This window comes from Desmodus rotundus, chromosome 5 (genome assembly GCF_022682495.2).
Source record: "Desmodus rotundus isolate HL8 chromosome 5, HLdesRot8A.1, whole genome shotgun sequence".
NCBI lineage: Eukaryota > Metazoa > Chordata > Mammalia > Chiroptera > Phyllostomidae > Desmodus > Desmodus rotundus.
This window is the reverse complement of record NC_071391.1, coordinates 49,755,662-49,779,284: the sequence shown is the minus strand read 5'-3', so window position 1 is coordinate 49,779,284 and position 23,623 is coordinate 49,755,662. Positions and strand designations below refer to the sequence as shown.

The 23,623-nt window shown below is 36.1% G+C and overlaps 1 protein-coding gene across 1 annotated transcript in view; it reads right to left on the bottom strand.

Moving 5' to 3' along the window:
* The window catches only part of ACER3 (alkaline ceramidase 3), a 100,429-nt gene that overhangs the window by 59,359 nt on the left and 17,447 nt on the right, over window positions 1-23,623 (bottom strand). The window contains exon 2 of the mRNA XM_053924193.1: window positions 3,365-3,475. Coding sequence (XP_053780168.1) covers window positions 3,365-3,475 — 111 coding nt within the window. The remainder of the gene's footprint in view (window positions 1-3,364; window positions 3,476-23,623) is intronic.

The window sequence follows — 23,623 nt, the reverse complement described above, 5'->3', positions numbered from 1 at the left end:
AGATTGTTTGTTTCACTATTGTTGACTTTTACATTTATATTTTATACACAAAAAGTTTTGTGCATATTTGGGATAATAGTCCTTTATCAGGTGTGCCTTTTGCAATTTGTTTTTCTTTGTATCCAAGTTTCAGATCCCTCCCTTAATTTCCCCTACTCCTATTCTGGTTGTTCTAATTAAATTTTTTGAATACATAAAATCGTAACATGGTTCCAAAAAGAAAAATAATACAAATGTATACACAGAGAAGTGTGACTCCCTCCTCTATCCTCTCTATACAGCCCCTACAGTAACCAATTTCATGATTTTGTGGTTCACCTTTTCTATGTCTCTTTTTGAAAAACTAAGAAATTAAATATATTGAATATTTAATAAGGGCTATTTAAGAAAGGCAGAAACACAAGATAATCAAAATGAGATAAAGGAATAAAAAGGGTCAGAGAGAAAGGGACTGAAATGGAAGACAAGCAAAGACTTAATATACATATAACTGGAGTCTCTGAAGAAGCAAAACAATGAAACAGAATTTATATTTAAAACTAATTCTAGAAAATTTTCTGAAAATGAAAAAAGACCAGAATCTACATATTGAAAGGTCCGTTTCTGCCTTATAAAACTGACTTGGAACGGTCAACTCTGAAACGCAGCCTAATAAAACTACTAGATTTTAAAAGTGAAAAAGTCCTCAAAGCTCTGGGGAAAAAAGATCGGATTACTTCAGAGTAGGAAGATTAGGCTCCCTGTAGGCCTCAACTGGCAACATACAAAGAAAGGTACCCGTGGAACAGCATTTTTAATGCAAGCCAAGGACTTTATATTCCAACCAAGTTTAATCAATTCTAATTTTACTTATTCAGGGGAGGGGGATGATATATCTGTTATTAGTTTCTACATTTTTGATTTATTTCTTTGTTTGAGGCTATTTAATTCAGAAGTATTGTGATATAGTTTCTTTTTGCTTTATAATTAGTTGTGGAGGAAGAATGTCCATGAGTCAAAAGGTTTTGATTCTCATTTTCTCTCTCTCTTTTTAAAAATTTTGTATGGATGTAAACTGCTTTATTGGGGTCCATTTTGTGGAAAGAATGAAGGTTTGGGTGGCTTTAAAAAATCTGTAGTTTAAGACTGCCCCCTTCTGTCAGAATAGTGAGGTTCAGTATCCTTTTTCATATCTGTATTTATCGGTTCAGGGTGTGCGTAGGGGAAGGGTCTGATGTATTTTGTAGTTCTTTTGTTTCAGTAGGATCTTAACTCCTCCCTCTGACTTCCTTCTTTCCCTTCACTAACCCATCTCCAAAGGGTAACTCCCCTTTTCTATTTATCTCTTCCCCAGATGTAATATATTTCCCCAATTGTCACTGTAGGTCTCACATACTTTCAGGACTCTTGCCTTTAGCCAGTACTGTGATCTATCAGGTCTTAGACTGTTTTCAGAAATTTCATATTTATTGTGAAGCTTTATCTTTCTGTTGGTGTTTTTGTCAGACTTAGGCCCTGAACTCCTCTCTCCTCTTTTCCATGTAGTTTTCAAATCTCCCTAAGTCTAAAATATCAAATATAGTTCTGTTAAAATGTGGTGTTTATTTCTTACTCAAAAACATTTGAAGTTCATAGTCTTCTTTTTCTCCTAGGAAGGCTGGAAGTGTGGGTTAAGTATGGTTTAATTTACATTATTTCTCTTTTTTTTAATTTATATTATTTCTTAACCTGTATGGTTCTTGGGGAAAATGAGTGGACAAATTCTAACTTAGGAGGTCACCATTATCCTATGACAACCTGGAAATCTGTCAGATCTTTTTATTCCTATTGTTGTTACTGATTGTGATTGTGGTATTTTATAAACATCCTTAACATACCCCAGGATTTAAAGCAAAGGGCTAAATTTGTGGACAACTCTTCCTTTTGAAGAAAAATCAAGTAACTTTCTTAAAACACCATGCATAGACAAACAGATTCAGACATCAAAGACTCTCATATCACCCTGACCAGCATGGCTCACTTAGTTGGGCACCCTCTGGCAAAACAAAAGGACACAGGTTCAATTCCCAGTCAGGGCACATAAAACAGGCAACCAGTCAATGCTTCTCTCTCACATAGATGATTCTCTCCCTCTCTTTCTCCCTCCCTTCCCTCTCTCTAAAAATAAATAATAAAACCTAAAAAAAGTCTCTCATATCCAATTACTAATCTAGTATAGTAGAATCTGATATGATATACTATAGCTTACAACTTTGTGGTAGTTAGAAGTCCTGAATGCTCATGTGTAAATAAAACCTAATTTGAGCTTGTTTAAAACAAAAGAAATTGTGTTTAATTTAGAAAGTTATATAAAAGAAATAAACTAGAATCAATTTCTAGTGCTAGTTCTTTGCTATTTTTGTCTTTATGATGATAAGGCAATAACATGACAATGATTTTCCCATCTGGGGCTCTAATAAAGTTTATTCGTCCATCTATCCAACATTTATTGAGGACCACGAAATTGCCAAATAACAGGGATACAAAGGTAACTAAGACAAGCCCTTGTCTCACAGGAAATAGAGGAATATATAGAAGTTGCAGAAGATTAGATACAGTACAGTGTTCTTTACAAAAAGTCTAAAAATACATGAACCATACTATATATACTTTTAACAATATATATACACCATATTTTTCAGACTGTAAGATACACTAGACCATAAGGCGCACATAGGTTTTAGAGGAGGAAAATAGGTAAAAAACCCAGCTCCACTGCCACTGCACCACCCTCCTCCCCGGCAAGCCAGGTAAGGTACATTTGGACTGTAAGACACATCCCCATTTTCCTCCCAAATGCGGGGGGGAGGAGTGCATCTTATAGTATGAAAAATACAATATGTAGTAGAAATACAAAGATGAGGGAAAATGATAATTAAATTCAGTATAAAAGTTCATTCTGGGAGGTCGAAGTGGGAGAATGAGGGGAATAAAATCAGGTAGGAAAATAAAGAAAGCTCCAATTTTATCTATAGTTTGTTTCTTTGAAAAAGAAAAAGTAAGATCTGAAACAACTGCAAAGAGCTAAGATACAACAAAGTCAATAATAAGATACATGGGTTACCTGTTACATTACCTCTAGTGTTTTCTGTATGCTTAAAATAGTTTCTGATTGAACAAATGTGTTCAACTGGTTCTGGGCAAAATACATTCAAAATTCCAAATAAATGATTTTTCAACATGGGAGCTTAAGTCAAGACAAATAGCAAGATTTGTGAAGTTTTAATTCAGAAATTTCAGAACATGTTCAAGTTGTATAATAACACAAAATTGAGAACCAATATTAGGAATGAGAAAAACAGCCTGAATATTGTACATCATTTTTTAAATGAAGCGCTATACATACCTGTGAGTGCTAAATAAGAAGCAATGTACCGCTTTTCCAGTCCATCTCGAACACTTTGAATTGCACCAAAAATTGGAGGTATAATCATAATCAGGTTACTCACTGTATTCCCTGTAGGAGAAAACCACAAGGAGATAATTATGTTAATCAATACTGCTTTAAATAAAGATATATACACTTGGCCCTCAAAAATAATCAAAGAGGTAACTTCTCAGAAAGATAGTGGAATCATATTTACAAGGTGGTAAAAGAAAATTTCTTAAAAGAATGCAAGTAAAATAAAGATACCTTCAGACAAAGGAAACTATGAATTGTCAACCTGATCATCCACTAAAGGAAATTCTAAATTCTAAAGGTATAAAGAAAAAATATCTCAGAAAAAACCCCCTCAAAGATACAGCAGAAAACTGTATGGAGAAGAGTTGGAGAAGGTCGTCTACATCAATGCCAGTGAGAGTGGTCCCTGAATACAGTATAACAAGATAAAACACAGGATTGAGTTAGTTTTGTCTACCAAATTAAACAGCAACAAATCAGGGTTTGCATTTTGCATTTCTTTTTAAAATGTCATTTTTGTGGTAATGTTTTTAGTTTCTAATTTGTTTCTAGTAAAGCATGAAAGGCAATGAATCTTAATCTGATCTTTGTTCTTGTCTTTACAAAAACAGAGCTCAACCATGAATAGCAAAGAAACAATTAAAAAAAAAACCCAATGCCAAAATAAATAGTAAAATGGGGAAGGAAATGGCTAATCCATTTTATAAATTGATTCTGGGCAGAATAAGTGGCACAATACATTCAAAATTCCAAATAAATGATTTTTCAGCATTGGACCTGAGGTCAAGACCAATAGCAATTAATGGACATATACAAAACACTCTACCTGAGAGTAGAGCTTATAATCTAGAGCTTATAATAATTTGTTAGTGAATACACAATAAAAAACAGGTAAACTGTGATATCGAAAACCTAAAAGGCTTGAGTTTTAGTATGGAAAGTTCAGTTATCAGCATAAAAGAGACCGTTACATGTCAGCAACAAGGTAACCACAAAGCAACAAAAACCTATAGTAGATACACAAAAAATTAAGAGAAGGAATCAAAGCATGACACTACAGAAATCAACTCACAAGGCATCAGGTGAAGAGAGGTGTAAGGGAACTACAAAACAACCAGAAAGGCATTAGCAGTCCTCAGTAGGCATTAGTAAATCCTAACCTATTAATAATTACTCTAAATGGCCCTGGTTGGTGTGACTCAGTGGGTTGAGTGCCGGCCTGCAAACCAAAGGGTCACCAGTTTGATCCCCAGTCAGGTAACATGCCTGGGTTGCAGGCCAGGTCCCCAGTAGGGGGTGCACAAGAGGCAACCACAGATTGATGTTTTTCATCTTCTTTCTCCTTTCCTTTCCCCCTCTCTAAAAATAAATAAATAAAATCTCCAAAAAAAGAGAAAACTTGGAGGTGATACATATGTTCACTATGTTGATTATGGTAATGGTTTCACATCATATGTCAAACTTAATTTGTACACTTTAAATATACACATTCTATTGTATGTCAACTATACCTCAAAAAGCTGTTGTTTTTTTTTTTTTTAAGTTTTACTTCTAGAGAGTAGAAATGGAGGGTAGAAAGAAAACAGTCATGGAAAGCACAGCTTTCTGGATGTACCAAGTCTTAACACTAGCTGGATTTTTATCTACTTTTTAATATCTTACTTTGATAAACTAATTAAATAAATCTTTATGAAAGGGCATAAAATAGTTGCAGGTAGTTTCAGAGATGTGAGAAGATTTGAGCTAGACCCTGAAAGGAGTGAAAGGAACTAAAATCTACTGAGAGCCTATTAAGTGCCAGGTACTAGACCTCACATTATACCTGTGCTAACTTATTTGCTCTTCACGACAACCTCGTGACATAGTATTATCCCATTATACAATAAATAAAGTCAGGCTAAGAGATTATATAATTTACCCAAGTTCTCACAATAAGCAAATGGCGGAGCCGAGCTTTCATTCCAGGTCTATCTGTCCTTACAGCCAACGTTGCTCCCCCTAAATGCACTAGCACAATGTTTACACAAAAATGTCCTTATTAGTATGTTTTAAATTACATCAAAGAGTATTCCAAATTGTACAAATAGCAAAGTGATTTGCCTAGGTGGAGTGTGAAAACATAAGGTGTGGACCCAGATAGATTAAAAGGTACGTATACAGCCCTGACCAGTGCGGCTCTTTGGCTGGGCTTTGTCCCACAAAGTGAAAGGTCGCTGGTTAGATCCCCAGACAGGGCACATGCCTGGGGTGTAGGTTTGGTCCCGAGTTGGGTGCAAGAAGCACCCAAACGATCTCTCTCTCTCACATCAATGTTTCTCTACCTCTCTTTCTCTCTCCCTTCCCCTCACTCCAAAAGTAAATAAATAAAATCTTTTAAAAAAAGTTATATATCCAAACAATAGTTATCAATGGCTTTAAGTAAACCTGTAGAACACAGGTGGCAAACAAAGGCTCCTAGGCCGAATCTGGCCCTCCACTTGTTTTATCCGGCCCAGCACCTTGTTTACCTGGTGGCAGCTCCGAGCTCTCGCTTAACTATTAAAGAGTAGTTACATTTATACAGTCCAAAAATTACATTCAGCCCTTAGAAGGCAACCTCGAGGCTAATGTGGCCCCCGGTGAAAATGAGTTTGACACCCCTGCTGCACAAGACGTTGAATACTGTGTCATTCAGGAGAACCCCAGGAATCAAACTAATAAAAATCTGCCCTGGCTGGTGTAGCTCAGTGGATTGAGAGCGGACCTACAAACCAAAGGGTCGCTACCCGGTTCGATTCCCAATCAGGGCACATGCCTGGGTTGCGGGCTGGGTCCCCAAATGGGGGCACATGAGAACAACCACAGATTGATGTTTCTCTCCTCTTTCTCCTTCCCTTCTCCTCCCTCTAAAAATAAATAAATAAAATCTTTTTAAAAATCTTCATTGATGAATGAGATAAAGAAATTGAAACCTGCCCAATAGTACATATAATATTAAATTCAGCTGAGATATCAATAGTATGGATGTCAGAAATACATTTCAAATGACCTGGAAGCAGGGAATTTGGATAACTGTTGGGCATCCAGGTCAGATAAAGATGCTACAACCTCTGTATCTCTGTTTAAAGCTAAGTAAACATAGTGTTAAAGACATTTTTGACTCCTGAGTCAGACCTCAGCTTATACCCGTAACTGCAGCTGTGGAGCTACAGAAATTATTTACAATAGCATCGACACATGTCACACAGCTAAGTACAAACCTAACACATGATGTACAAGACTAATAGAACTCCCAGCAGGTTTTTTGGATACAGATTGATAAGCTGATTCTACACTTTATACGAAAATTTAAAAGGCCAAGAAGAGCGAAGACAACAATAAAACTGGAGTGTTTACACTATTAGATTCAGGCCTATCTGCAAGGATAGACAAATAGAACAATAGAACAGTAAGATTTCAAGAACAAACTAACATTCATAGTCACCTGATTTATGACAAACCTGGCCCTGCTGTGCAGTGTAAAGAGCATGGTTTTACCCTGACCAACGTGGCGCAGCCATTTGGGTGGCGTCCCACAAAGGAAAATGCTGCTGGTTGGATCCCTGGTCAGGGCACATACAAGAGGCAACCAATTGATGTTTCTCTCTCACATCAATGCTTTTCTCCCTCTTCTTCTCCTTCTCTTCCCCTCCCTCTAAAAATAAAGAAAATCTTAAAAAAAAAAAAAAAAAAGACTGTATTTTCAGTAAAGGATATGGGATCAGTTGGGTATTTACATGGAAAAAAATGAATCTGGATACCAAGCTCACATTTCTTACACAAAAATAATTTCCAGATGTACTGCAGATATAAATGTAAAAGGTAAAATAATATAACTTTTAGAGGAAAACATGGGAGAACATCTTTATGACCTTGGAGTTGCAATGAGTTTTTAAATACCCCATCAAAAACAATTAACCACAGAGTCAAAAAGACTACAAGGTCAAGAAACTAAGTCTACACAGTTAAATAAGACTATCAGGTCAGGAAGAAAAAAATAAAATATTTTTTAAAAGCTAATTAAAGAATAATAGATATAAACCTGCTTTGTAAGTAAGGGGCTATATAAATGTTAGCTAATTTAATTTTACTGAATAGTGTACATAAAATTATTATAGACTAAAAAACTTTGGTTAATAAGTATTGGTCAGGGTCCAATCAGGAGAGAGAAACCATAGAGTAATTTAACAGGAAGTCATTTAAGGAGTCATTAACTATAAGAGGGAATTGGAGTAAAGAGGGATCACATAGAAGAGTAAAGAGAACTCTATGGAATATAGGAACGGCAGATGCATGAAACAGCCACTCCCATAGGATGGAGATAGAACACTCACTAAAAAAGGTCCCAGCCAGGGTTGAGATCCAGGCCTTGTTGGACAGTGCGTGACCATGGCTCACCAAACACCAGGGAAACTGCTGTGACACTATGTCTACACACTGAAAATCTACCCTTTGGAATTTATCCTTTGACTACTTTCCCAGCTTCCAAGGAAAGCTGGTCACATGGAGGGAGGGGAAACTGCCCACTAGGTGCTGCTGACTGCAGTGCTCTGCAGGAGCTGGCTCTGGAGAAGCTGTCCAAGCTTCAGGATCTGGGTACTGAGAGAAGGAAGCGTCAGGCACCACACAAGACAGACACTGGATAAGCCACTTGCACACTGCGAGGCCCAGGCACTGCCACCAAGCCAGCACACCAGAATCAGGAAGAAAACCTTTCCTTTCTGCCCCCCACTGACTAAGTTTAATATCCTACCAGCTGTCAAAGGAACATTTAAGAAGGACCCAGGTCCATTTTCAAAGAGCAATAAGTAGTGAATTTGGAGCTATGTTTTCACCAATCATGGCTGGGTAAAACTATGGTTGGTGAAGGTTCCCCAAGCAACAAAATGACAAGAATGGATGTTTTAAGATGGTGAAACAATGCATTTTTTCCCTCTTCTTTCTTCTACTGATTATATAATTTAAAGTTAAAATGTTAATAATGTACATGAATGGTATAAAATAACAACTAAATTACTTCTACTAAGAGTTAATTGGGTTTGGGGTGCCCCCAGAAAATTCAATTAAAACTATTTTTCTGGAAATAAAAACGAGAGATCCATTCATATACTAAAACATTAAAGTTAAAAAATATTTTGCAAGGGAGAAATCCTATTTGTATAATAGACTTAAGGAGTAGTCAAAAATCTGAAAATTATGGTTTTTATACTCCAAACACAATTCCTTTATATTCTTTCCCAAAATAATAATTATAAATGAGGTTGACAACATTTCAGTAACTTCGGGATTTATAAATAGGTAAAGTCATCTCTTGCAAGCAAAAAGAAAACTCAAATATCAAAAGTATAGGGGACGCAGAAGTGAATGGAGGTGAACATGAGACATGCTCAGGATTGACTTACCAACACTCACCTTACCTGAGAAAGAAGCCTAAAGGAAGAGGAAAGAAAGAAGAACCAAAAATGACTCTTTACTAGGGTTGTGGTCATCGAATTCTCTCAGGAGGAGTGGGGATGCCTAACCCTGCTTAGAGAACCCTGTGGGGTGGGGGGCAGGCATATTGGAGAAACAGGAAGCTTCTCTCTCTGGGTGAGGATAACTTCTCTCGAGAAATTGAATGACATTCTTCAGTTAACACTTGAAGGATGCTTTGAATCTTATCTTTTAAACTGGATTCCACGAAAGCTTCACATGGTTCCCGTTGACCCTTATCACGGTATCCCCTGTTCTCTGGCTATGGTAACTTGCTTACATTGCTGACTGCCTCTCTGCACATGGACCTCCTCCACAGCAGTGACAAAAGTAGTTTCCACAACCACCTGCTACTAACACTGCCCTTCAGTAGAATCCACTCCCCACTGTGTGTCATTAAGTTATTCTGCCCTCGACGTGCCCTTTGTTCTGATGATTGTTATAAAGCCAGAATTTATTAATTTTGGTAAGTACATATTAATTTCTACTTATCCATAATAACATTATATATCCACTATTCTATGGAGTAAAAGCATCCCTCACTTCATTTCTCTTCATGCTAGCAATTGTGTTAAGAGATAGATACATGATTTCAGATAACAAGCCTCAAAAAAGTTAACATGCCAAAATTGATACATTTCTATTTTTAAAATATATCATAAAATTGACACTTCAGTTGGAATGTTATTTGTTTTTAGCTAATATAATCGTATCTCCACCAAAGCTGAGACCTTGACAAAGGCCTGCTGCTAACAAACTCCCTCCAACAAATCCTTTGTCCTCCCTAGCAGGGGCTCATCGTCGTGCACCCATGGTAACCCTCCACTGCTGCATTCTTGACAGTTTCATTGCATCTGCACATGTGTAGACAATAAATTCACCCATTCTCCTCTTGATTGCTATTTCCAGAATTATGCTTTTAATACCATGGAATATGTATGTAAAACTCTCTTTAGTGTATGCCTACAAACAGAAATTCAAGGATACTAAATTTGATAAATTCAGGGCAAATATTACAACAGAGTTAAACAAACCTATATTCCCTCTACCATATCACACTGACTCTTTTTTAAATCTCTTCCATCCCCCACCCCCATGGTACATTTCCTTCAGAATGGACTGCTATTGTGTCACATTCTAAATTAGTTTATCTTTTTTCTAAGATAAGACTTCACCTGTCCTAGCACACTTACATTTTTATAAATGTGCAAGCTATCCGCCATCCCTCCTCAGATTGTTTCTCAGTTGGGGTGCAGCACACTGTTACATTTTTAGCACCCTAGATTTTAGCTCCTGGACATCCAAGTTTTCTCAGAGCTCCTACACTCACGCCTTCCCTCACAGTGTATGAAGACCTTTGCTCTTCCAGAGCACAGTTTGCTCAAGACAGCACCACGGTCTCACCACGGTGTAAATCAAATACTCAAGGAATGGTGATCCAGATGCCATTATACAGGAGGAGCAGCTTACTAACACTGTTAGTGACATAGTGCCACTTCTGAAATTTTTTGGAAGCATTTCTCTGTTTGCCCCGGGTTTTGCTGTGATCTTTTTACTCACTTCTTGAGTGGATAGTGGCGCTTAGTACTTAAGAACATGTGATATGACCCTGTAGGTTCTCAAATTTACTTTCTGTTTGAACTAGTGTTTCACATAAACTATCTGGGCCTACTGTTTTTATCTGAAAGACTGATAATTTACCTGAAGAATATTTCAATATGTTAATGATGTTAGGAGGTTTAGAACAATGTGTGGCAGGCGTATAGTAAGAATTGAAAAGTTACCTTTGTTTACTAAGATTTTAAAAATTTCTCTTATGTTTAATATGTCACTGGCCTTTGGTTGCATTATATTTTTCTGAATTCATTTTGTAATTTGTGGTTGTCCCCGACCTCAGTTAATAAATGTTCAAAGCACACACTCTCTAGTACGTGTACTTTGTAACTTCAGAACTGCATAAAAGCTGCTCCACGGTTAGGAAATTGAGCTCTTTATGGCTATTACTTAACTGTAGGCATGAAATCATAATTCTGATTTTTGGACTGCCTTCCCCAATTCTTAGGCTTTAATATATTATGTGTTTACCTGAACTAAATATTTCAAAGTTCAATGTTTCTTAATGTATTTTCTAATTCTCATGTTACATATTCCTTCTGGAATAAAAGTCCTTTCATTTCTTCTGAAGGAAGAAGTCTTTAAGATTTCACAGGTTATAAGTGTTTATAATTCTGTTCAGTTATTTACCTGCTGGATTGTTACGGGTTTCTAAAATGTCTGGTTTATTTATATTATAATTTACAGATAATGGTGTTTGAATATCTATTACATGTTATGACTCTTACACATCAATGGTTAATGTTGCAAAATGCCCTTCTACACAAGTATAGTTCCATTACAGGAATTCAGAATAATATTTTGTTATTCTGACAATGGTGTTTTGTCAAGTTCTTTCTTATTTTCTCCGTACATGTTTCACTTTGTAATTGCATGTTGACACTTATTTATATTTGGTGTGTTTGTAGAGATTATTTTCCCTTACAGTATTTAGTGCTGTGTTTTTGTTTTCATGTGGGTATAATAATTATACAGTAAATATGCATTAATAAAATATTGCTTTCCCTCAAAAAAAGTAGAGGAAAGAAAGGGGGGAAATGGCAATGTGCAAAAGAGTAAACTTCCAAACAACTCAGAATGAAGATACAGTGGGAAGATGTTTGCCTCAGCCTGACAGCAGGTGGGGCCAGTGTGTTCAACACTCCGCTCTCCTACGCTTGGCAGAGTGTACAGAGCCCTGGGCAAGTGGGTAGGCAATTGAGAGCTCAGTTGTATTTACAGTTGTATAACCCCCATCCAGAGCTAAGGATTAAAAAAAAAATAGAAGCATTAAAACCTGGTGAAGCTAAAAAAGTGATCCATATACTGTTTCATGAGGAGCCCTCCTGCACACAGCCAGCAAATGATCTAGATGAAGGAAGTACCTGGTTTGAGTCTTAAAGAAATGTGGCACTTTCTCCAAAAGCATCTTGTCAAATATTTTACTTTATAGACAAATGTTCAAATAATGTTAAAAATACCAGAATTTCAGAAGACAGATTCAGAAGAACTTCAGAAAATCATCTTACTTAATCTCCTCAGTTTATAGTAGGCAATATTTTGTTCATACCTACTACCACTTTCTAGCTATGTGACCTTGAGCAACTTTATGCTTAAGCTTTAGTTTCCTGATCTGTAAAATGGAAAAAGAAACCCAATGATATTTAAATTATTTAAATAATTAAATATGATGAAAGCAATATACATGACCAAATAATGCATATAAAGATAATTTCTGATATGAGAAGAACCACTGAATATTATACAGGAACTTCCACAATCTTGCTATGTTAAGAATTAAGTGCTGCCTGGAAAGTGCTGCCTGGGAAAAGTTCTTGTGCTTGAACTAGCTCAAGAGCAGTGTCACAAGGGAGAAAGTTTGCCTTCCAATCCGGACAATAACAAAGAAAGTAGCACAGCACTCTGGTTCATCCAAAGTTAAAAAAAAAATCACATAAATGAGTGTTATAGTACTAGGTACCCTTCAGCAGCTTTTAAGGAAAACTGGTATCAGAATAAAAACAGGAAACCAACACCAGTACGATGAGTCCTCACTTAACATCACTGATAGGTTCTTGGAAACTGCGATTTTAAGTGAAACAACAAATAATGGAACCAATATTATCATAGGCCAGTTGATATAAATAAGAGCTAAGTTCCTATTGCATATTTCTGGTCACAAAAACATTACCACATTTCTAAGTAAAGACGCCAAAACACTTCTAATATTAAAATTGAAATAAATGTGAGCTATACATACATCTAAGAAAGATGAATAAAACCAAGTAAGATAGTTCTTTTCCAACCCACTTATTCCAGTTCGGGGTCATGGTGGCTGGAGCCTCTCATGGCAGCTCCTGGAGCAAGGTGGGAACCAACTCTGGAGAGGACCCCCTTCCATCGCAGGGCCACTCACACCCGCCCCACACTCACTCAGACCAGGACAATGTGGACACAGTGTTAACCGAATGTGCACATTTTTGGGATGTGGGAGGAAGACAGTCTACAAAGAGAAAACTCACACAGACATCGGAAGAAATGCAAACTGCACACAGACCAGTGGACCTGGAATTGATTTTTTCCCACCGTCAAGATTATAATGAAACAATATTGAATGAAGCAACATTATTTCCGAATCTGCTGCCTTACTTTAAAAAGTGATAAACACAAATTCAGTTCAATTTGAGAAATATTTATTAAATATTTTCTATGGGCAAGGTACTTCCCATGAGAGATGGGAAGAAAGGTTAGTAAGTAAATAACTCTGGCTCCTGTCCCACGAAAGTGTATATACAGTTTCATAGGAAAGATAGGTAAACAACTAGCAAGGGAGCATGATGGGACCAAACAGTATAAAAACACACTTAGGGGGAGGGAGGGAACCCAAAGGGGCTTCAGTAAGGAGGTAGCACTTGAGCTATGCCTTAAGATAACAAGAATTTTTTATCACTACTAATACAGGAGTCATTCTATTTTCTTTGGCACACATATATTGGCGGCAAAAAATTATTTAATATATGAAAGCTGTTTTGTTACATGATTTTTTAAAACATACATTATATTTTCACTTTATTGTAAGTTATAACAAAAAATATTTTAAATCCACATATTATAAAAATGGAAATGCTCACATTAAATTCAAGATGATGGACAATTTTAGGTTTGGGAAGAAAGACCAAGTACACAGTGGTGAAGAGGTAAGAGAACTTGGGAGGCCATTATCAGTTAGAGCCCAGGTAAACTCTAGCCTAACAAGATGGAGATTACATAGGAGGGAAAAGACAGCAAAAAGAGCATTATGTGAATCTAATGATGTTTTAAATAAGGTTCAAGGATGAGAGCTGAACAGTGAGAAAAACAGTTAACAAACAGATAAGCATGATGGAGAAGACAAGAGTTGGAAGAAAAAGGGAAGTAAGATGGTTTTGAACTCCCTGGAGAAATATCTGGTGAAATGAAGATTTTAGATTTATCCAAAGGTCAAAAGGGGGAAGTTTCAAAACCATGCTCAGGATGAAGAGGCATTAGTAAAATAACAAAATCTGAAAATGATTATTTTGATAAGCCCTACTTCCTCTCCATTTTTATTAAAACTTTTTCAGGGCCCAATTCAGTTAGGTAAGTTTTGCCTAGTCACCCTACTGAAAATGATCACTCCCTCTTCTGACAGCACTTAATGTTCTAACCTCTCATCTGGCACTCAGCACAGATAGCACTTTTTTCACTAAATAAGAATATAGACAAATGTCTCACCTACCCAAGTTAAACAATATGAAAGAGGCAACCATAGAAACAAAGATATAATCACACCAACAGAATGTCTACTAGGAACAAATTAGCTAAATAACACAGGTCTCACAATAAATTCATTTGATATTGCGTTTAGTGAGTTATAACCTATGGAAGACTTATAAGTGCAGAAGCAATAACCAGATAGCACAACAAAAACTGCTACACCGTTTCTTGTAAGAACCGGTTTCTGGCCCAATCTATCATAAAGATACATAGATTCCTGAATAAGCACTTCAGAATATAACATCAATGGGGGGGGGGGGTCTTTAAAGTTGCTGGAGAAGTTTTAAATAACTAGGATATTAAACTGGCTATGTAATATAAAGCTACTGATCCACTCGTCCTGCAGAAATGGGTAAAGAAAACAGGGAGAAATTCATTAAATTTCTATTTTGTACCAAATGCTATACAACATGACTGTTGTTCTAGTTTCAGAAACTGTAAGAATAATGTAACAAACATCTACCCCTTAGAATTGATCATTGTTTACGTTTTATGCCTGCATCAAGCACTTTATTTTAATAAAGGAAATAAATTATTACAGATAAAGTCAAGGTCACCCCTATCTCCAGTCCAATTCCCCTTCACACATTTCCAGAGGTAATGGTTAGTGTTAATTTGGTGTGTATCACTGTAATTCATTTAAAAATTATTTTACATATATGTGTCCATAAACAAAGTTCTGCTATGCTATGTTTTTTATTTTTTATCTAAATAGGATAACTCTGTATCTATCATTCTTCAAATAGTTTTATCAATAAAAAATATGAGAGATCCATCAGAAAGTGTAGTTCATTCCTTTCAACTGTTCTCAAAAGAATATAGTAAATTATATTTATTTATTCCCATGTTAATGGACATTCTAGGTTGTTTCCTATATTTTTCTATTAAAAATCATTTCAGTGAACATCCTTCTTTATGTACTTTATACAAGTGTCTTGCTTTGCGCTTTGTAGGCATATAGAAGAGTCTTCCTAGGGGAAAAAGAAAAGTAAAAGAGGAAAGTGATGGAAAGGGATCCTGAGCTACCACAGGAGGGAGGAGGTCAATGGACAAGGGATGGGAATGCTCACTGAAGCAGAGTCCCCTACATTCATCCTCACTATCACTTTGTGTGATAAAAAGTAAAGTGAAAAGTAAAAGAATAGTGTATGCCAAGTGTATCATTTTACATGAGGGCTATCAATAGACACTATTTTACTCCTAACAGATAAATGCATAATAATTTTTTTTTAATTTACAGGTAAGTTCTTATATAGAACTTTTTTAAAGTTTATCTTCTAAATCACTTTTTAAAGCCATGGAAGTGTTCATTGTATTTATTAAGTGAGAAAACAGGTCACAAAATACCACATAAGGCATAATCACATATTATTTTAAAATATAAATGTATGAATATAGAAAGAGAACAGTCTGGGGGATATATAGCAAATAATTAACTGGCCATAAGAAGCTTTCCAGGAGGCCGCAGGTATGGGCTGAGGGTGAAGTGGTGATACAGTAAGAGCTGGTACCAAGGAATCTAAGTCACCTATATTTGTGCTGTTCAATTGTGTCTCATGGACCTACCTGGGCCGGATCCCATTGTTACCAATTTCATTTTATAATCGAATGCTGGGGAGAGTGATAACTGGTGCTTTTCATTTCTTCTTCTGCTTCTTTGTATTTTCTCTATTTTTTCTTCACAACATTTTAAAGAGTTGAATTATGTAAGTACTTCCCCAAGTCTAAATTATGACCTCCATGAAGATTTTACCACTGTTTACTCCAGGCTTAGTTTTGTGCCTGGCATACTGAAAGTACACAATTAATATCTGCTGACTAATTCACAATGTTCTACAATAGGAAAGTAATTACTTTCTATAGGAAAAATGAGAAAAGTTGTTTTCACAAGGGAAACCCATATAAATATAGTATCAGTTAAAAAAAATACAACCTGCTTCCTTCCCATAAGAGGGAATAACTTTAAATATGCAGGGACATCATCATAAATATTCCCTAAACAGATTTTTCATTATAATTAAACAGATGCTTAGCATGGTGGCTGGCACACAGTAAGTACCAAAAAATATGAGCTGCTATATTAATACTACTGTTTTTAATACTATCTAAAAGGATATCTGTATATTTTTTACAGATACATACAAAATATACATGGAAATTTGTATATTTTTTAACTAACAAATAGTCAGTGGGTCTCCTTGAAATCTTGGCATGAGTTCTCAGAATTTAAATCTTCCCAGCTGCCTCGGGCATAAGGAATTTCATCAGATCTAATTGTTGAAAGAGTTGTTAAATAGAAGAGGAAGTTCATAAAACCTTTTAGCAGTGGTAGGGAGGTCACCAATGAGGATTTTAAAAACATCTGTGCTCCCCATGGAGCAGGGCCCATTATCTGAACCAACTAATAAATTATATCTTCTTACTTCCTGCTAAAATGTACTCCATTGAAATCCCTCTACAAAGTAGCAGATTCCCAAAAGCTAAATGTTAAATACTATGTGCAAGTGGACAAATCTTTTTTTAGTAGGTTAGAGCAACAGTTCTCAAACTGTGATCTGTGGACCCTTTAGGGGAACTTGGGTTCAAAACTACTTTCATAATACTGAGAGTTATTTACCTTGTTCCCGGCGTTGACATTTGCACTGATGGCACGAAAGCAACGGTGGGTACAAATGCTGGCACCTCTGCACCAATCGGGGCAGTACCAACCAAACTATACTACAGCCATTGTATTCTTCCCCACCGCCATACAGTCACAGTTTGTTTGTTTTTAAATCCAATTAACAATGCCTTTGATGAAGCCTTCTATTTTGAAGCCTTTTAACAATGCCTTCCATTTTGATGAAAATAAAAATTACTAATTGTATTAAATCTCAACTCTTGAGTACACATCTTTTTAATATTCTCTGTAATGGAATGGGAATTTTCACAAAGAACTTCTATATACTTAAGTATGATGCCTGTTTCAAGGAAAAGAATTTGTGTGACTATTTTGAGTTGTGATCTCAACTAGTTGTTTTTCCCATGAAATGCTATTTCATGGAAATAAGTTAAGTGGGACTGCCACTTTTAAGAAAAATAACTGGCAATATTTTTACCAACATTAAAATTCAAGCTTCTGAGCAAAAATTAGAATTTTAAAAATCTTGCATCTACCACTGTGAGTTTGACGCTTCCCAATCCTTAAAAGATTTCTCTAATGAAATCAGAGCCGCTATATTAACATATGTAGAGGTGCTATATTAATATATGTGATCTTTTGATATTATGTCAACATCTAAAAGACTACCTCAATAGTGAACCAATATTTTCCACATGACTGATGCATGATACCATAAAATCACACATGCATAAAAGTCCATTCTAAGTGCAAGATAGACCAAAGGATTTTAATGTATACATAGTACGAAAAGTTTAATAATATGGTCTCAGATTCCGCATTTCAATTAACCCTAAGACTTCCACTTGTAAATTTCTGGTACACTGTCAAAGAAGAAATCAACAATTTTCTGAAAATATGATTATTTAAATAATTCTCCCTTTTCCAACTACATATATAACTGTGTAAAACCTGACTTTCTTTATACACTTCAATCAAACTAACATATCAGAACAGATTAAATGCAGAAGCAGATGTGAGAATCCAGATGATTTCTATTAAGCCAGACAAAGAGACTTCCAAAAGGTAAACTATGCCACTCTTATTATTAAATTTTGTTTGTTTGGGTTATTTTCCATAAAATTATATTATCTATGTTAACATATAATAGAATTATTATTTTAAATGAATTAAAACAAATATTTAAAATCTTTTTGTCAGCTTTAATTTCTAATATGGTAAATATCAAACAGGTAAAACACATGAATAAAAGCTCTTTGAGAGTTCTCAATTTTTGAGAGTGGAAAGGGGTCCTGAAGACAAAATGTTTGCAAACAGGAGAGTACAGTCTATCACAGGGTCAAGCCAATGTTCTATTCAGAAAAAGTCAGAATTAGAGGGTGAGAGGGGTCTACTTTAGCAAAGTTACCATAATGCACCTCTGTCTCAAGATTTATACTTAGTGGGACAGTACTGAGAAAGCCTGAAGGGGGATTCCATGAGTCTTTTTTTATGCCTTTTAACCATGGTATGGAGGGACAAAAAGGAAGGATAACCCCCAGATACAGCTCCAGAATCTTGGGGTTTGGTACAATAGTAAGGATCCAACGGACAAGTGAATTTTCTGGTTTTGCGGCTTGGCTTAAAGGCAAGCCACAGTCATAATAGTGCAGCTAACCTCCAGAAATAAAATCTTTTTGGCCCGAGGAATCAGGGAGTGGAGCCCAGGGCAACCACTGCCATCAGAAAGTGAGGAGAGAAACACAGATGAGGGGGGTCAAAAAAGGCAGTCCCTAAATTCTCTGTATGATCTCTGCTCGAGTCTCTGGCAGACCCTTGAACCAAGCGTGCAGAGAGCTAACTCAAAGTGGCTTGAAGCTATGGTTGGAGAAGTGAGCGGGTATGTTTGTTTCTAATATGGCAAACAGTGACAGACACAAACTACATAAACAAAAGCTCTTTGAAGTCTTCAATTAAGTTTTCAGAGTATAAGGGGTTCCAAAACCAAATTGTCTAAAACAGGTCTACAGGATATCCTATTGTCTATAGCAGGGATCTCCAACCCCTGGCCATGAAAGTGGCCTGTTAGGAACCCTGCTGCACAGCAGGAGGTGAGCAGCGCTGGTGAGTGAGCAAAGCTTCATCCCAGGCTCCCCATCGCTGGCGTTATCGCCTGAGCTCTATCCCACCCCCCACACAGGTCCCAGTTCATGGAAAAATTGTCTTCCAAGAAACTGGTCCCTGGTGCCAAAAAGGTTGGAGACCGCTGATCTATAGGTAAAATTGAGACTCACTAAGATGTCATGTAAGAGCTTTAGTAATCTGTCCCTAAATCATTGTTCCATTACCACCAAGCATTCTAAGCACAATGGCAACAGATTAATCCATCCCCCAGGAAAGCTTTGTATCTTATAATCTATAAATTTGAACATACTGTTTCCTACTTTAGATGTCTGATAATTAAATCTATCAAAAAAAATTTTTTTAATTGAATGCCTACTTGGCCAGGCACTTGTGCTAGACGTTGGCAAAATTCTAATCATTTAACACTATCTAACTTTACTTCATCAGTGAAGTTTTAAATAAATAGGGAAGAAGTCACCCAGATACCTTTACATAGTTACATGCTTACTGCTCTAAATGCCAGTACTACCACTTTGTTGATTTTCTATTTTTTTCTGCACTGATCTCTGATCTCTCTAGTTGTCTAGGATGATGTTTCACTCCTCCTGGTATTCCAAAAGCATACCATATACTTTGTGCACAGTACGTGCTTCAAATGTAATTGTGTAGGAGAGAGTCAATTTACAACTGAAAGGGAAAGGTCTATCCTTATTTCTGGGGACATGTGGGTATGAGCTAAGCTCAGCTGGATTTATGATACACTGTTTACAATCCAGTTTGTGAACCACTTTGTTTATGGATGGTTTTCACCAGATACAACTGGTTAGCCAGCTGAGCTTGACTATGCATGTCCAGAGCCACATAAGAATACTCTACTGGGAACTCCTGCTTCAGGCGGTTCAATCCAGAGATGAAGTGCACCTGGTGCGAATTAGGATCCTAGGGAGTTTTCCCTTCATGTCCCCCACACCCTCAATGCTTGTCTGCCCTCTCTTTCTTTTGTGGCATCACATCCTTGTCCGCCCTGCCTGGTGCGGCTCCATGGGTGGAACAACAGCCTGTGAACTGAACGGTCACTTGGGTTATCAGGAGGCACTGATAGATGTTCCTTTCCCTCTCTCTCTCCCTCCCTTCCCCTCTCTCTAGAAATGAATAAATTAATATTTAAAAATAAATAAATAAAAGCCTTAAATGAATAATGCTCTTATGGAGACTTGGGAGTCCTTTCAAATACCCAAACTTGTGAAATCTTTGCAATAACATGTTCTATACATTTTCATGAATGTAAAAATAAGCCATATGGTTCACCTCAATCTTAGTCAATCTTAGTCAGTCCTAGTAAATCTTGGTCAGTCTTAGTAAAATAAAAAATTTTATACTGTTTTATGGTTTATAAATACTATCACATCCACTAACACTAAATTCCCAAAGTAACCCAGTAAAGGGTATACACCATTTACTAGAGAAACTCAGGCTCAAAAGACCAAATGACTTGTCCACAGTTGCAAAATCAGTAAGGGAGAGATATGGGCCCCAGCCTAACAATTGTATAAGCTGCCTCCAAAGTTTGCGGCAACTACACGCCTCTGCTGTAAGTACTGGGCTGAATGCAGTATCTCTGTATCCTGATGAGGCTTATTGAAACAAGTCACAAAGGCATCTGCATTCACCTATTTATTAAAGAGGTTAATTGTAATATATAATGTTGATGCCACATTCATTTCTTCACAATTATATGAGGGACTTATTAAGGGTCTTAGGCACTGTGTTAGGGAAAGCTTACAGTTTTGTGAAAACATGAGACATTTTAAAGCAAAAAAATGGATGTTTTTTCAGTTCATGGATGAAAAAAGTCTGAATTTAATTGTATGATATGATATTTTAAATTCTGAAGAAAGTCATTAACCAGTATTTTTATGGTACTTTAGAGTATACAAGGTCATTACTTAAACCTATTTCAAAAACCAACTTGACAACCAAGGAAAGTAAAAATCAAAATTAAGTAACTTGGCCTAATACACACAAGTCACACAGCTTGTACAAGGCAAAGTTAGGATTCAAGTACAAGGTACTAATCTACTGTCTTCCCACTTTGTAAATTACTGCTCTTATTCTTGTATTGACTTCGATTCAAATGTCCTGTTTCAATTTTTTTTGTTTAAAAAACCCACAAAATAAAAATAAGTAACACATTTGTTTATTTCATCATAATAATAATTTAGAACTTTAAAGTTAAATAATTTAAATGTCTTAGTGGTGATTTTATTCTCTTCCTAACTGATGGTTATAAATGTTTCTTAAATATTTATTGAATTACATATTTTTAACCTGGTAATTTCAAACAGCTTTTTGGCAAATAAAAATCATTCATTTCTTTTAGTCAGACTCCAGATCAATATGAATAATGAAAACAAATAATTAAATTTAGAATTGTATTTTCTAAACAAGAAAAGCTATCTGAGTTGTGGAATTCTATTTGAAAATGTTTAATTAGTTGTTAATGTTTAGCAGTATCTCATTCTTTAACAGTGTAAACAACTAAATATTTGTTTCAATAGAGCACATTAAATAAAAAATAGGTTTCTGAATATATTTCATTTAACTTTAATTCTCAAACAGTGTGCAATTTAAATCAAATTCCTAGTTCTACCCAAATCCTTTGGAACAAGTTCCACTGGATCAAGACTTTTATCCTGGGTATTCACTGCCTAAGTGTCAGCTTTGAAAGGTCTGATAAAAAGCCTGCTTAAAGAAAACCAGAGAAAATGACATAGGTCAGCAAAGACAAGTGTAGCAAACAGAGGTTTCTCTGTGATCCAACTAAAATAGCAGCTGTTACACCCACACACACATATATAACTGAAATATTTCCATGGTCTTTCCCATTAACCTTTAACCAAAATAATGAATTTTTAATGTTTAAACTTAATTTTGATTTTATTTAAAAAGAGAATGAAAGCAAAAAAATTACACAAATTAAATAATTTTTTTAAAAAACAGAAGAGTCCTCATGTCTATTGAGTTTATATGCCCGAAACCATGCTACTGACTTTATTTATTTTATTACATGGATAGGAAGAATTAACATCATTAAAATGTCCATACTACCCAAAGCATCTATAGATTCAACACAATTCCTACCAAGATATCAGCAGTGTATTTCACAGAACTAGAACAAATATTCCAAAAATGTATATGGAACCACAAAAGAACCCAAATAGCCACAGCAATCCTGAGAAAGAAGAACAAAGTTGGAGGAATCATGCTACCTGACATCAAACTATACCACAAGGCCACGGAAATCAAAACAGCATGGTACTAGCATAAAAACTGACCTATAGATCAATGAAATAGAATAGAGAGCCGAGAAATAAACCCATGCTTTTATGGTCAATTAATATTTGACAAATGAAGCAAGAAAATACAATGGGGTAAAGATAGTCTATTCCATAAATGGTGTTGGGAAAGTTGGACAGACATGTGCAAAAAATGAACCTAGACCACCTTTGTATACCATATACAAGAAATCCCAAAATAGATTAAAGACTTAAATGTAAGACTTGAAACAATAAAAATCCTAGAAGAAAAGACAGGCAATAAAATCTCAGACATTTCTCATAGCAGTATTTTTTCTGATATGTCTTCTCAGGCAAGGGAAACAAAAGAAAAAAATAAATAAACAGGACTAAAAAGTTATTGCACAGCAAAGGAAACCAGCAACAAAATGAAAAGACAAACCACTGAATGGGAGAACATATTCACCAATTATACATCTGATAAGAAGTTAATATCTAAAATTTATAAAGAACTTATAAACTCAACACCAAAAAATCCAAACAATCCAATTTAAAACTGGGCAAAGGACCTGAATAGATACTTCTCCAAAGAGGACATACAGATGGCTAATAGACATATGGAAAGGTGCTCAATGTCACTAATCAGCAGAGAAAGCAAATTAAAACCACAATGAGATATCACCTCACACCTGTCAGAATGGCTATCATCAATAAATCAACAAACAGCCCTGGCTGGTGTGGCTCAGTGGATTGAGCGCAGGCCTGTGAACCAAGAGGTCACTGGTTTGATTCCTGGTCAGGGCACAGGCCTGGGTTGTGGGCCAGGTCCCCTGTTGGGGTGCATGTGAGAGGCAGCTGATCAATGTTTCTCTCTAACATTGATGTTTCTCTCCCTCTCTTTCTCCCTACCTTCCCCTCTCTCTAAAATAAATAAATAGAATCTTAAATAAATAACTAGGATGAAGATGAAAAATTAAACATATTAAATAATTTTTAAAATAAAGCAAAAGAGTATAAACATCTATTAAGTTTATATGCCTTAAACCAAACTAGTGACTTTATTTACATAATCTCTTTTAATATCAAAAAAATCACTGCATGCCCTGGCTGTCATGGCTGAGTGGATTGAGCGCCAGCCTGAAATCCAAAAGGTTGCTGGTTCAATTCCCAGTCATGGCACATGCCTGGGTTGCAGACCAGGTCCCCAGATGGGGGTGTGCAAGAGGCAACTGATTGATGTTTCTCTTGCACATTGATGTTTCTTTCCCTCTCTTCCCCGCTCTCTTCCCCTCTCTCCAAAATAAA